At 45.0% G+C, this 15,413-nt stretch overlaps 2 protein-coding genes and 3 non-coding genes across 5 annotated transcripts in view; all 5 read left to right on the forward strand.

Annotated features, from left to right (window-relative positions):
• Nucleotides 1-248: 248 nt before the first annotated feature.
• On the forward strand, nt 249-6,036 carry Rabggtb (Rab geranylgeranyltransferase subunit beta). The gene is made up of 9 exons (XM_041649723.1): nt 249-290; nt 1,167-1,274; nt 2,239-2,436; nt 2,822-2,927; nt 3,534-3,586; nt 3,674-3,784; nt 4,211-4,336; nt 5,176-5,325; nt 5,591-6,036. The coding sequence occupies exons 1-9, from the start codon at nt 288-290 to the stop codon at nt 5,729-5,731; spliced, it is 996 nt and encodes a 331-aa protein (XP_041505657.1). The 5' UTR covers nt 249-287; the 3' UTR covers nt 5,732-6,036.
• LOC121454981 lies at nt 946-1,025 on the forward strand. The gene has a single exon (XR_005975400.1). It is a non-coding gene; the product is annotated as a small nucleolar RNA SNORD45 (small nucleolar RNA).
• LOC121454975 lies at nt 1,479-1,560 on the forward strand. The gene has a single exon (XR_005975399.1). It is a non-coding gene; the product is annotated as a small nucleolar RNA SNORD45 (small nucleolar RNA).
• On the forward strand, nt 2,521-2,593 carry LOC121454989. Its single transcript, XR_005975401.1, has one exon. It is a non-coding gene; the product is annotated as a small nucleolar RNA SNORD45 (small nucleolar RNA).
• Nucleotides 6,037-12,066: 6,030 nt separating the features above from the next.
• Nucleotides 12,067-15,413, forward strand: part of Msh4 (mutS homolog 4) — a 43,583-nt gene continuing 40,236 nt past the window's right edge. Inside the window, exons 1-2 of the mRNA XM_041658360.1 lie at nt 12,067-12,178; nt 15,055-15,212. Of these exons, the coding sequence (XP_041514294.1) occupies nt 15,141-15,212 (72 nt within the window). The 5' untranslated portion in view covers nt 12,067-12,178; nt 15,055-15,140. The remainder of the gene's footprint in view (nt 12,179-15,054; nt 15,213-15,413) is intronic.

Here is a 15,413-nt window from a genome sequence, read left to right on the forward strand (position 1 = left end):
GTCAGCACCGCCACTCCCGATTTACACAGGGGCTGAAACCGATCCCAAGGAAACCACTCTTGGAGCTGCGCGACAATTCCAGCCCGGGGTCCTTCAGGCAGAAGCGTGGCCGGCTTCGTTGTGACCGCCGAGTCCTTCAGGCAGGAGTGCGGCCGGCTAAACGGTGACCGCGGGGTCCTTCGGGCTGCGCGGAACCGGCTAGGGAGGGCGGACGGGCGCGTGTGCGCAGGCGCGCGGGCGCTGACTTCCAGTGCTCGGGCGGAGCTTCAGTCTTTCTGCGCGCGGACATGGTGAGAGCTGGATGGTGTCGGTGCTCGGGAGTCGGGCGGCCGGGCTGGCTTGGCAGGGGGCGGCGGGAGGGCCTGCAAGGCTGATGCTCTCTTCTGGAGCCCAGGCTGGCCTAGAGCCCCCGGCCATCCTCCTGCCTCCGACTCCTCAGGCCGGACTGGGAAGGTTCCTTGCGATTGCTCAGCGTTTTCCGCAGCTCCTCTGGGCGGCCTGATTTCGTTCCCTGCAGCAGGGATTTGGGTGTGCCTGTGTCGTCGTTTTCTAACCCCCCCCCCCCCGCCCCTCTTTATACCTGATTTTGAATGCTTTTTGTAAACAATAATTTGGGATAGATTTTTAAAAATCGTTAAAAATACTGTTTCAAAGCTAAAGATTTTTAACTGGAAAGAGAGCTAGCCAGCCTAGGCCCACACCGGAGGCAGAGGCAGGCGGATCTCTTGATTTCGAGGCCAGCCTGGTCTACACAGGGAGTTCAAACGAGGCAGGCCTTCATAGCAGAGATGGTGAATCGAAATTTTGGTAATTCGTTTGACCTACTTGTGGTTGGTAGCGAGGTAGACTCTTAGATGGTAGTGGGGGCAACATTTGAGGACTCTAGGTGTTCTGAAATCTCAACCTCGTTGAACGTGCCTGCGTTCGACAAAAACGGTCATTTCAGGTCAGTGATGAGCTGGCATGTATTCTGAATCTAAAGTTGATTATTAACCACTTTAGCTCTAGAGTTACTCTGAGACCTGAAGATGCCGGGCACATTTGAGGCTGGGTTGTTTTCAGGACGATGAAAGCAATGTAAAGAAAAAACCTTAGGCGGATGTTAAGCGTGTATATAAAGGGTCAGACCATGTGAGTACTGACGAAATCTGCTTGTTTACTGCAAGGGTACACCGCAGAAGGATGTCACCATCAAGTCAGACGCTCCTGACACCCTGTTACTGGAGAAGCATGCCGATTACATTGCCTCCTATGGCTCCAAGAAGGATGATTATGTACGTAGATTCTCAGACTAACAGCTATAAGAAGTATTTGGCTGGTTTCTTCAGCACTATCTCACTGCAGAGGGCTGAAGTCTAGCTTGATAGGTGTGCCTTGTATACCAGAAATGTTGACAGAGCGCTTCCTGGCACTCTGAAGTAGGCTTGGATTTGCCAGCAGGAGAGTCTGCTCCTTTCTGGCTCAGGTATAACCTTGAAGGTCAATGATGTGTTGGCATGTATTATCTGAATCTTGCTGATGTGTAATAACACTTTAGCTCTAGAATTACGCTGAGACCTTGAAAAGGTTTTACCTAAACTTTATGTAGTGTGTTCCTGGGGAAATAAATAATGGCAGGAAAAGTTGGAGTTGCCACGCACCTGTGATCTAAGCGTCCAGTGGCTCACTGAGCCAGGATCACTGGAGGGAAAACCATGCTAAGTGAAGAGACCTCCAAAGGGGCATCATTGTGTAGAAATGCTTTCCATACGGCATCTGTATATCCGGGTCTTAGAGAAGTGTAGTGCTGGTAAACGCTTGATGCTTGGTTATATCCGTAACTTCTTAGCTGGGCATTCAATTTAGGGTGATTCTAGGCTTAAGAGTCCTGTGGACTTCCCTGTCAGCTGTCCACCTGCCTACTCTAAGCCCAGGGTTTGGCTTCCCACATGCCAGGGAGGTCCTCACCTCAAGAAATACCTGTAAACTGGGCTATGCTTTATTTGCTGCAGCATGAGATTCTGGGATCCATGTAGGGTTCCGTCTTCAGCAGTGTTTATCTTTCCATATACATAGGCTTCATTTGTAAATGACAAGAATTGGATGTCTGGCAAAAAAGTAGGAATATTGGTTACTTTTGCCTAATAAACCTGCTGTTGGTGCTTGGGAAAGCAAAGCCTCACTTTGGTTGCTCCCAGTGAGGTGGACTGTACGTGAAACGGCCCTTTTAGGAGTTTTGATAAATTGAAACTTCTCTAGGAATACTGTATGTCTGAGTACCTGAGGATGAGCGGCATCTACTGGGGTTTGACGGTGATGGACCTCATGGGACAGCTCCATCGCATGAACAGAGAGGAAATCCTGGTGTTTATCAAGTCGTGCCAGCATGAGTGTGGGGGTATAAGTGCGAGCATTGGGCACGATCCGCATCTTCTCTACACTCTGAGCGCTGTCCAGGTAGGCGCTTGTGACTCGATTCCTGGGGCTGGAGTTGGGATTGATGGGGAGAGTCAGTTAACTTCCTTCTAGTCCTTCCTACAAGGTCAGTGATGTCTGTCAAGGCATGTATTAGCTGAATGCCAACATGATGCTTTTTCAGAGACTCTGAGACCTTGGAGGGGACATTTCATCAGTATGTAACTGAAACTGACTTCAGGTGAAATTGATTTTTGTCAAGAGCCAAAGGATGTTTAAGTCCTGCCTCTTCTTGAGTTTCTTAGATTATCAATGGTTTGTGTAGCAAAACATTGTGATTAAAGGTTTGGAATGACTAATTTTCACTCAGGGTTAAATGAATGGTGGCTTAGCTACAGAACGAATCTGCTATGCTTCTATCTTTCAGATTCTCACGCTGTATGACAGCGTTAACGTCATTGACGTGGATAAGGTTGTGGCCTATGTTCAGAGTCTGCAGAAAGAGGATGGTTCATTTGCTGGAGACATTTGGGGTAAGCCTGGTTTATCTACTCCATACTCAGAACATCTTTGTCTTGGTAGTAATCCTAAGATTTCAAGTTGTTCCGTCTTTTCAGGTCCCACTAAGCAGTTGGTCTATCTGGAGTAAATGGCCTGCTGGAGGTCCCAGCATGCCCGTGCTGGCTTGTCAGCACCCACTCTAAAAGATAAGGTAGGTTCACGTTTATCCCCAGTGTTTGGGGCTTTGAAGGGCTGAACTCCCTGAAAAGTCTTGAAAAGTTTATCTACTCAGTAAATACCTGAGTTGGGATGTAGAAAAAAATCTGATCTACATAATTTGTTTTGGGGTGAGACAGAATGCAGGCCTGAGACCAGCTGCTTTGTGGGATGTGAACCTTTTTTATAAAGTAGGGTGTTGATGTATTAACTTGAATTTATTAGCATATAAACCTTGCATTTTATAGGTTCCTTCCCTCTCTAAATAGCTTGGAGGGCCCAAAAGACTTTGTTTTTCTAGCTGGTTTTCTTGGGTTTTGGGGTAAGATAGCCTGGGCTTTGGGAAATTGAGTGAGCATGGTTCAGAGTTTGTTCATTGGAAACTTGTATTGATGTGACTACCTTGGCTCTTTGTCTTCTAGGAGAAATTGATACCAGGTTCTCATTTTGTGCAGTGGCAACTTTGGCTCTCTTGGTAAGCTTTAAATGTTGTGTTGGGGGACCTCATTAAACATTTATGAGGGCTCTGGGTGATTGTAATAGGTTTTACTTGTTTTTGTAGGGCAAGCTTGATGCTATTAATGTGGAAAAGGCCATTGAATTTGTTTTGGCCTGTATGAACTTTGATGGTGGATTTGGGTGCAGACCAGGCTCCGAATCTCATGCTGGGCAGGTAATATTGCTATTTAATAAAATTTAGAGGAAATAACAGTATTAAAAGATGACGGGTGTTTTATGATAATATTGTGCTGTGAATGGCCAGACCTTGTGAGATCAGGAAAGTGGTGTGGGGCGTGTCCTACGTCTGTTAGTTGCAGGCTGTTGGATTATAGATATGAATCTCCACCTGTGACCTTAATATACAATGAAAACATTCTAACAAAACCCACTGAGTTAGCAAAGTTAGCAAATATTTGCTTGCCCAGAGAACATAATTTAAGTTGTAAATTAATTGACCATTAAAAATTCCAAGCATAGCATTTCACTGTGACAGGGAATCCTAAAATACACCTTATACAGGATGGAGTTTTAGTCATCTTGGTAGTGTCTGTCACTTCCTATTAAGTTATACCTGTGCACTTTATGTCTGTAATTTTAGATCTATTGTTGCACAGGATTCCTGGCAATAACCAGTCAGTTGCATCAAGTGAACTCTGACTTACTTGGTTGGTGGCTTTGTGAACGACAGCTGCCCTCAGGCGGACTCAATGGAAGACCTGAGAAGGTATTACTTGTGCTGGCTTTTTGTTACAGCCTTGAGTGGGTGGTGTCCTGTGCTTAAAACTCAATTGTGTTTTCTGCAAATATTCCTTAAGGAGAGTGAGCGGTCATGATAGAAGTAGAAGTTGGGGTTCTCATGAACCACAAGTCCATTTCCAGGCTTGGAATGTGTAGGTGCTACCATGGCATTCACAAGTGATACAGGGGTTGGGCGTGGCTCAGCCTGTAATTGAATCACTGGGGAGACTTGGTCATGAGATGCTTGTGTGTTTGAAGTCACTCTGGTCTGGTCTACTTACAGAGACCCAGGATAGATAGCCAGGGCCACATAGAAAGACCCTGTCAATAAATAAAAGGACCATGGTGAACATTTCAAATATAGTTAACTCTGAATCCAGACTGCTCAGGTAGCATGCCTGGTAGCCACAGAGTTGCTGTGTGCTGTTCATTTAGCTAGCATACATCAAAAGTAAAATAAAAGTGAACTTAAATGTGTTCAACATCCGAAAGCTGCTGTAGATACTGAGATCCTCTGAGTGAAGGATGTTTATTTCTGCAGAGCATTTGATCTTGTAGCCGTGTAATTTGTTTGCTTGTGGATAGTGCTGGCACATGCAGAAATTACAGAATGTACAAACTAGCATTTGTACTTATTAACAACTGAATGTAGTTAGTTGCTATGTGAGAGGAGCAGAGAGAACCTGTGTGTGCTAACTTGATGTGCTTGTGAGTGAGGGAGCTGTATGCACATGTATGCTTGCCATCTAGTACTAAAGTGGGGTGGGTACCAATGTATGGGTAGTGGTCTCAACCTGCCACAGTCTGACTGGTTTCCCCTTCTAGTTACCAGATGTGTGCTATTCCTGGTGGGTTTTGGCCTCCTTGAAGATAATTGGGAGGCTTCATTGGATTGACAGAGAAAAGCTGCGCAGCTTCATCTTAGCATGTCAAGATGAAGAGACCGGAGGCTTTGCTGACAGACCCGGAGATATGGCAAGTACAATTCCATGGTTCTGCAGTTTTTCATTGTTGGCTCAATTTTATGATTCTGGGCCTTTTGGTTATAGAACTAACATTTGGTCCAAAGGTTGCTCTGAGTTTTTGTGAATTTGTAACATAAAGGCTAGAGCTTATAGAAATTTCTTACAATACTGTTTGTGAGGTCCTGCATGTTAAAAACTTTTTAGTTGTATACAAAAATGACTAAACTTGATTCTGTGCAGAGTTCTTACCTTTCACTGTTATGAACTGCCCACAGGTGGATCCTTTTCATACCTTATTTGGCATTGCTGGATTGTCACTTCTGGGAGAAGAACAGATTAAACCTGTTAGTCCTGTCTTTTGCATGCCTGAAGAAGTGCTTCAGAGGGTCAATGTCCAGCCTGAACTAGTGAGCTAGAGTCGGACAGGCATGGGAAGATGTGTGCAGTTGAACCTGGAGTGACTGTTAATATTGTATATCATGTTAATGCAATCATAATTATATGTGGTATAAAATACATTGTATTTAGATTTTCTGTAGTGTCCAAACATTACAGTTTTAGTCTACTTGAAGTTTGTTTTGATGTCTTCATAACAGCAAGCTTAAGAGCTGGTATTTGATGCCTCCCCATGTCCTGTTGACCTGTAATGATTGATGGAAAATGATTTTTGTTAATACAAGTGAGTAAAACTCATTTAAATAAAAGATGTACAAAATGTTGAGTGGCTGTTGAGTATGTAGCTGTTTTCTTAGAAATGAAACATTTACTTTGTTTCTAACGGATTATCTCAGAACTCATGAGATGCACAGGTTGGGCTCTGGGTAAATGTTTCAGGGAACCCAGGTCTATTAAAGTTCAGAGGCGGGCAGGTATCTAAGTCACCAATGGTCCTAAAAGTAATTATTTTTGCTCCCCCACCAAATGAATTGGTTTACTGAATGGGTTTAGGTGGAACTGTTTCTTGAGTCTGATAATTTGAATCTCTGGAAACTTTGGACATTTGAGATTATATTGAGGTTGAATATGATTAGGTGGATTGGTCAGATTAGGGGAACTGTTGGGTCAGATAAATGCCAAAGGAAGGGAATAGCGCCATCGCCCTCCCCTCTGCCCTTAGACAGTCCCACTTGATACTAGACAACAGTCATTTCACACTGAGTGCTAGGATTCTGGGCATCCACCTGAATTCAAGCAAGCAATCTGTCAAATGCATATACCTGATCTTTACAGGTTAGATAGGAGTTCAGTGTTCATGTGTTTACATAAGAGTTGCTTAAGTGTTTTAGCCAGACCATGAGGTTATACCGAGTATAGTCTACATGTCCCGTTTATATTGCAGTGAGTACAAAAACAACTCAGTGGAGGTGCACACCTTCATTTCCAGCAGCCTGGTCTACAGAGCAAGTTCCATTACACACTTGGAAGCTACTGAGAAATCCTGTCTTGAAAGTATTTAATTGGTGCATGGTTTCAGAGGTTTAGTCCATTAGGATGGTGGCCTGCAGTTAGCAACCTTGCTAACTTCTACAACAGGATTGTAAGAGGAAGAAACTGCCTTGATTAGAAACCTCAAGGCCACACCTACTCTAACAGGCATTTCTGCTCTAGGCTTTCAAACACATTCTTACTCAAACCTTTGTACTGCATTGAAGTTCTCTAATTAGAGAACATTCATCCTAAATTCTGCTCCTGGGAGTTACTATATTTAAGGGCTGTAAAGTGTTTTCCAAAGGTTTAAGTCAATTTTCTTTTTCCCTACTCTGAAGCTAATACTAGAAGTCAGACAATTGGATTGGTAACTGCTGGCTTTGCCATGTGTGTTGCCGTGTGTACAACACAGCCTTATTGTAGGCACAGGGGTACGTGTATTGTGTATTGAGGATAGAATTGGTTCACGTGTTCAGTCCAGTGCTTGGCTAGTGTGAAAATTAAAAGCCTGTTGTGACAATTGACAGCCAAGTTGATGACCATTGCTGGGCCTTCAATTGTTGGCTTACCTGTGCTTTGAATAAAGTGCGGGGGTGGGGGCAAGAGAACAGAACAGCGCTTTCCTACACCAGCAATGCAAAGGTAACGAACGGTTCACTCCGAACCGCGCCTGCGCTGTGCGTTTCCTGCGCCGTGAGTGCACTGCGCCTGCGCCTGTTCTCCCGCCCTTTGCCGGAGGCGCGGCCTTGGAGCTTTCGGGTGCTCGAAGCCGTCTGTCAGGAAGGACTGAGGGATGCTGAGGCAGGAGGTCTCGTCAACCTCGAGTTCCCCACACTGGACGACCCCGGGGAGGATGACCCTGCACACACGGCCCTTGGCCTCTGCGTCCCGGCCCAGCACGGAGGGTGCGGCGGCCGACATGAGCAGCAGCAGCAGCAGCCCCGTGCGGGCCACGCCAGGCAAGGATGGCTGACACCAGCAGCCGGGGCTTGGGTACCACAGCGGCCGGGCCGGGCCGGGCAACGATGGCTGACACCAGCAGCCGGGGCTTAGGTACCACAGCGGGCCGGGCCGGGCAAGGGTGGCTGACACCAGCAGCCGGGGCTTGGGTACCACAGCGGGCCGGGCCGGGCAAGGATGGCTGATACCAGCAGCCGGGGCTTGGGTACCACAGCGGGCCGGGCCGGGCAAGGCTGGCTGACACCAGCAGCCGAGGCTTGGGTACCACAGCGGGCCGGGCCGGGCCGGGCAACGATGGCTGACACCAGCAGCCGGGGCTTGGGTACCACAGCGGGCCGGGCCGGGCAAGGGTGGCTGACACCAGCTGCCGGGGCTTGGGTACCACAGCGGGCCGGGCCGGGCAAGGGTGGCTGACACCAGCAGCCGGGGCTTGGGTACCACAGCGGGCCAGGCCGGGCAAGGATGGCTGACACCAGCAGCCGGGGCTTGGGTACCACAGCGGGCCGGGCCGGGCAACGATGGCTGACACCAGCAGCCGGGGCTTGGGTACCACAGCGGGCCGGGCCGGGCCGGGCAACGATGGCTGACACCAGCAGCCGGGGCTTGGGTACCACAGCGGGCCGGGCCGGGCAAGGGTGGCTGACACCAGCTGCCGGGGCTTGGGTACCACAGCGGGCCGGGCCGGGCTGGGCAAGGGTGGCTGACACCAGCAGCTGGGGCTTGGGTACCACAGCGGCCGGGCCTTCCTAGAGGATGCTAAGGGCAGTAACTACAAGTCTTTACTGATGGGGGTGGGGTTGTTCGCGCTTTAAACCCAACACTGGCGACCACAGTTGAAGGCTAGCCCAAACTATAGAATGAGCTAGTCTCAATTGCAAACCAAATAAAACACAGAGAAAGAAATCTCTTCACAGCTGAGAGGAAGTGTGACCTAGCTCTGCTAACTAGTATAGCCATGTAAAGTTTCAATCACCTCTTGTTTTAGTAAGTTCTGTATGGCCCAGGCTTCCCTTAAGTTCACTAATAGAAAATCCTGGCTTGAAATTTTCAAGCAATCCTGCTTTAGCCTTTTGAATGCTGGATTATGCCATGAGCCACCAATCCTGGCTCAGTTTCCTCAAAAGAAAATGTCTTCACTTTTCTATTGAAACCCCTGTGAGTATGTGACAAGGGTCAGCAGGCAAGGGGACCAAGTTCCTGAGACAGTGCTCTACCTCCACCAGGTGGGCTCTGGGAGTCAGGCTTGGTGGGTCATCTCGCTGGTGCCCTACTTCCGTGAGTGGGACACTGTGTGTACGTTTTCTTTTAGTGGAGAGCTGAGCTTTGGCTGATGGGTTTTAGTACTAAAATGGGATGATAGCAGGTTAAAGTGAACATCCCATCTAATTCAGATGCTTGCTATTAAAAATAGGTCCTTCTGGGACAAAAGAGATGGCTCATGGGTTAAGGGCACTTAACGCTGTTCATGTTCCCAGCATCCACATGGCATCAGATGGAGTTACAAACAGTTGCCCTCTTCTGGCCTCTGTGATGCTCAGGCATACATACCGGCTGAACACCCATACATTTAAACGGGTGAAAACGTCCTTCAGGGTCAGTTCAACTCATGTGGAGGATAAAGCAAGGATTGGCTGACTGGATTTTATGAGTGAAGAAATACTTGTTGAAGTCTTCTATGTTTAATATTAGGTTAAAAGTGTTTAAGGGAAACAAGCTTAAGAATTACGGAGGCATGATTCCTAAGTCATGAGGATGACCTATCTGTCTGACAACGCTAAAACGGGAATCTGGAACAGAACTGAGACACAAGACACATTTATTCTGCGTGTGTGCGTGTGTGTGTGTGTGTGTGTGTGTGTGTGCATGGTTGAATGTGTGGGGGCTTTTGGGAGTGAGCATGTGTGTGTGCCTGTGTGAGAGAGAGCATAACGTTTTCAAGAGTTAAGTAAGATGAACAAAAGTTCAAAATGGCTTGTAATAAAGAATACTGGTAGAAAGAATGTGTTCACCCTTTGACACTTAGAAATTCTGAGAAGACATAAAAGTTTATGCCTAAGAAGTTGTTAGATAATGGTGACATTTCTTTATTTTTACTTTGTAGAGTTGTATACTTTTTATGTGTATGAGTTCTCTGTGTAGCCCAGGAGCTTGGTCTCAGATTCCCTGTGTAGCTCAGTTGAGACCTTTGAAGTTGAGTTCCTCCTACCTCAGACCCGCAGCACTGAAAATTGTAGGCGTGGGTGCTGCACTGGCTACTGCATGATTCTGAGTGTTTCTTATGACTGTGCGCTGTTTCTTACCAGCAGGAATCCTCTTCCATGGCTTTCTGCCTTATCCTTAAATGTGAAAGGACTGCATCAGCTAGGCTGGTGGAGGGCAAGCCTTGCTGGATGGTAACCAGCAGGGATCTGAACTCAAGTCCTCTTTGTAACCACGGAGTTAGTTGTACTGCTGACCTAACTTTTGAAGTTTTCTTTGAGATGGGAGTCTCTGTATATAACCCTGTCTGTCCCCGAACTGGCTATGTCGGCCAGGCCTGCCTCAAACTCAGAGTTTATTTTGTTTTTGATGCTGTTTGGGGAGCTTCTTTTCTTTTCAAGACAGTTTATTCTGTAGCCTTGGCTGTCCTGGAACTCAGGCCTGCCTGCCTCTATGTCCCAAGAGCTGGGATTAGAGGCATGTACAACCAAGTCCAACTACTTTTGAATTTTTAAAGGGTTGAAAAAAAATTCAAAAGTACTGTTATTTTTTTGGCATGTGAAAATTATGTAAAAATCAAATTTCAATATATAAAAATAATTTTGAAAACACACAACATGTTTGTTGATTTTTATATACTACTACCCTACTGTAGAACAGAGTCGAATGACTGACCATGAGTGTGTGTTCCACTAAGCAAGCCGACACCCTTGTCATCTGTCTGTTACTAGAAATCTTAACCCTGCCGTACAGTGTGGGAGATGAGAGAAGGCTGTAAATGAAAACCTGAACGTTATCAGGAAATGACGTCAGTAGACACCAGGAAACAGATGAGATGCCAGAGTCAATATTTAGGAGTGAAGTTTGCAAAGTCTGAAACTCTGTAGGCCACCAGTTAATGGGAAGGTGGAGGAAAAGGGACTTGGTCCAGGAAGGTAGTGTAAGGAGAGCAAAGACACATGGCATAGGAATCAAAGGGTGTGGAAGAGCCCTGCGTTTTCATTCGCGTGTTTGTTTGGAACTTGTGTGTTAGCAGACACAGCTAGGCTATTGATGTACACTGTGTGAAATGTTATGACATGGCTGTAAAGTAGGTAGCGTGTTGGCAAGCATCTGTCTGAGAAAGACTTGGAGCCAAGAAAACCTGAAGCTGACTGTGACACTTTTTGCATAGGCAGAGACACTTGGTGAGAATGTAAACTACACCTGGGGGCTGGAGGGAAACTTCTGACTTTAGCAAGCGTAGGCTCAGTGGATTCATAGACCCAAGAGCCGTATCAGAATAGCTCCTTTAGTTTTGAAGCGAAGTTCCACGTGTTGGTCTCAGCTCACTCTTTGGGTCAGGATGACCTTAAACTTCTGAACTCCTTTCCTCCCCTCTCAAGTGCTGAGAGTACAGGTATGTATCACCACATTGGGAGCCCAGAGCACTCTGCCTGCTGAGCTGCACCCCAGCCCCATGTCAGCATGTTTGCACGTGATTCTCAAGCCAGGTATGGTAGCACGTGCTGTAATTCCAGCACTCAGGAGACGGAGGCAGGAGGACTGTAAATTGAAGGCAAGTCTGGACTATAGATTGAGTTCAACCACACCCTGAGACGCACAGCAGGGTTTATCTTAAAAACAACAAACTTTAGGTGCTGGTGGTGCTTGCCTTTAATTTGAGGCCAGCCTGGTCTATAGAGCAAGTTCCAGTACAGACAGGACTGTTACACACAGAAATTCTGTCCCAAAAAACTGACCAACCAAACAAATTGTCAGTGATCAAAAGAGACATGAAAGTAGAGGGGACTGTCTGGGAAGAGGAGGAGTTGGTAGAGTAGGAGGGTGCAAGAGAGGATAATAATGGAGATTGAATATGACCAAAGTACAATATATACATGTACAAAAATGTTATCAGGGAACTCACTATTATGATAATACAGACTAATAAAGTCATTATGAACACAGTTGTCAATCATTTAATTATTTGTTATAATTTTTAAATTATCAAATTGAATTTATAGAAAGTAGATGTGATAAGTTTTAGGATTAATACATAATTCCTTAATGCTAATCACTAAGAATTATTCATAAATTTTCAAATTTAGGTTCATCATTTGGAAACAAAAGATCTCATGCAAAACACACGGTTGCATCCAATCTTCCTATTGGTACAACAAGCTCATCTTCTGCACGAGATACCAATTACCCACAAATATTTAGAACTCCGTTGTCTGCTGGAAATCCCCAGAGATCAGGCTATAAAAGTTGGACACCACATGTAGGATACTCAGGTAAAACTGGTGGAAGATAACCCTGATGTTCTTCTGAGAAGTTTAAAGTTTGTCAATTATAAATTGGGTGGTTAGCTCACTTGCAAGTCATCCCTCATGGACACGGAGAACTGGATGGCACGTGTGTCATTGGCCCCTATGTAGCGACATGGCTACATGCTTCCTAGTGTCAATAAATGTAACATTAGAATATTTGAACTGTTTTGACAAAAAGGAAAAAGAATCTCTTTTGTGTGATATTGAAATGAAAACTTTGACCCTAAGAGTATTCTTGAGTGTTTTTCTAATACTAAAATTTTAATTATTGTTTAAATGTACTTAATTTTGTTGAGGGATCAATTAATGGATGTTTGGTGTGCACCAATTCTCAAGGGCATATATAAGAATGCCTTGGCTACAGGGTGTGTAAGTGTTGCCTGACTTCCTGGGAAGGTAGGAGCAAACATCTGTCCACCCAGATAACCACCAAAGCAGACCAAAGAAACGAGTCCACCCAACTCTAGCTTGAGACCTCAGCCCACTGAGATTGGGGGTAGGAAATGGGTGACTCAGAGCTGACATTCGCATCGCTAGCTCTGTCATTATACCTTTTACAAACTTGGGGATATGTTTAGATAACGACACCTACCTTTAGCGACAGTCACCCCTCAACTCATGGCTGAGATCCTTTCACACCCAACCACAGACTCAGGATTTTTATAGTTATTGTACTTTCTTTTAGAAAGTACACTATAAGCCGGGCACTGGTGGCGCACGCCTTTAATCCCAGCACTTGGGAGGCAGAGGCAGGCGGATCTCTGTGAGTTCGAGACCAGCCTGGTCTACAAGAGCTAGTTCCAGGACAGGCTCCAAAACCACAGAGAAACCCTGTCTCAAAAAAAAAAAAAACCCAAAAAAAAGAAAGTACACTATATATGTATTTTGTTGATTTTTGTGTTCATTTACTGTATTCATTTTTCTGGGTCTTCTACAACAAGTACAAGTTGATTCCATTAAACATTTATCTCCTTATCTGAGGCCTCTGTACTTGCCCTCCTCTTGGCTCCTCTTCAGTTCTTTCCCCATAGTGTTTTTGCGTCCTGATATTCTCACACTTGTGTGCAGTTCTAGTGGACTAAGGCTCCTCAAATGGCCACTTAATATTACTAAGCTCTGTAGAGCAAACATGGCTTTCAGATATAGGTAAATAAGATCATAGTGTTAGTGGTTGGGGATTAGAACTTCAGCGTATGAACATGAAGATAGAGTGAAGCCCATGGAACCGGCCACACTACATTCAGTACTCCTAATTTCTTCCCCATTGCCGTCACATCAAGTGTAAGTATGTGGGCATCATTGTGAGGGCTGCTGACATTTCTCTAGCAGTACCTCCAGCATTTCCCGTCGGCATTGCAGCCACCCTAAACACAGTAGTCTTTCTTACACTTGAGATTTCATACACGCATTCGTTCATTCTTTCATTCATCTATTCATTCACTTACTAGTATTGTGAACCAAACCCAAGTTCTGACACACGGTAGGCCCTTGCACTTCCACTGACCCAATCTCGCAATCACCCTTAAAATAAATTGAGTAAATAACAGTACCTGTTTGATAGAATTTTGTAACAATTAAATGAAGTAAATAATTTAAGATGCCCTTGACATGTGATAAGCACTTAGTGAATGTTGATGCTTGGAGCTAGACACTGTGGTAGGTGCACAGCACGCATTTATATGTATACACTTCCACTTGTTGCTTGCAGCCAGCTCTTGAGTAGACATGACAGTTACTACATTATCCTTTTTGCTTTATGGTTATTTATTATAAAATAATTTTAGCACTTTTATGATAGAATAAGCTGAATAATATGTATTTTAACCCCAAATTCAAAATTCCCTTAATAACTTTATTTCATTAAATTGTAAAATAAACCAATGTATAAATTTATCTTCTATGTGTAAAATTAAAGCTTGGGATGTGAGCTCATCCCAGGAGTTAGAAAACTGTAACTAGATACAGGGATAGCCACCTCCAAGTTTTTTAAAACCTTACAAGCTGGCAGTGGTTGGTAGTATCTACCTGTAATCTCAATACTTCTTGAGAGGTGAAGACAGGATTGCCTCAAATCAGAGGCCAGTCTGTTCTCCTTAGCAAGTTCAAAGTTGCTAGGGATACACATTCTGTCTCAAAATTAAGGCAAACCATCGTTAATGTGAAGTTAAGTTTTGACATAATACTTTTTTTTTTTTTTGAGACAATGTTTCTCGGTGTAACATTCCTGGCTACCCTGGAACTCAATTTGTAGACCAGGCTGGCTTTGACTCAAGGGGATCTGCCTCCAGAGTGCTGGGACTAAAGGTGTGCACCACCAATCTCAATCTGACACAATACTTTGAGCTTTAATAGTTTTATTTGTTTTGAGTAACAGAGTTTTTGTTTTGTTTGTTTTTTTAAAAAAAAATGTTCACCAGGTGGTGGTGGTGCATGCCTTTAATCCTAGCCCATGGCAGTTCAGGACAGCCAGAACTACACAGAGAAAATTCTGTCTTGAAAAACTAAAGCGAGCAGGCAAACAAAGATGATAAAGGCTCCTCTTTTGGATGTATTAACTAGACGTGGTACCTGTACAAGAGCCGTGCAAGGTCAAGGCTGCAAGATCAGCCACCATCCCCGCAGGCGGCACTAGAGGGATTCATTAGAGAAAAGCTGGGCGGTGGAGTGGTACTCTGTGTGGAGTGGGTGTTGGTCAGTGTGCATTGTGTTTCACCTGTGACGTTATCAAAGAATAAATAAAAGACAAAGAGAGCTAGATTCGGGGCTTTGAGGTCTTACATGAAGGAGTACAAACAGCCGTTGACATTCATGTGTATGTTTGACCTGCCAACTGTTCCCAGCCACGTCCTCTGCCGTGTCTGCACACGCCCCGTCAGTCATCGTAGCCGTGGTGGAAGGAAGAGGGCTGGCCAGAGGCGAGATCGGGATGGCCAGCATCGACTTGAAGAGCCCGCAGATTATCTTGTCGCAGTTCGCAGACAACACGACGTATGCAAAGGTGGGTGTTCCTACAGCTACAAATTTGAAGTGGTTATAGACCACAAAAGAGAAAAAACAAGCACATTAATTTAAAAAGTTTTGGATTGATAATAAATATTTGATAAACTCAGAATGATTTTGAGTTTAGACTGGTAAAAACCAGTGAGTAAAATATGGCCTATGTTTCTGATATTTCATATTTGTATTTAGGTGAAATTGT

Source organism: Microtus oregoni, unplaced genomic scaffold (genome assembly GCF_018167655.1).
Source record: "Microtus oregoni isolate MIOR12 unplaced genomic scaffold, Mior012 000000F_ref0000247, whole genome shotgun sequence".
Taxonomy (NCBI): Eukaryota; Metazoa; Chordata; class Mammalia; order Rodentia; family Cricetidae; genus Microtus; species Microtus oregoni.

Excerpts from the sequence above, each read along its gene's own strand:
- Rabggtb (XM_041649723.1), top strand. Across the intron at positions 1,275-2,238 it reads GCTCCAAGAAGGATGATTAT|GAATACTGTATGTCTGAGTA; the intron begins GTACGTAGATTC and ends AAACTTCTCTAG. Across the intron at positions 3,785-4,210 it reads CCGAATCTCATGCTGGGCAG|ATCTATTGTTGCACAGGATT; the intron begins GTAATATTGCTA and ends CTGTAATTTTAG.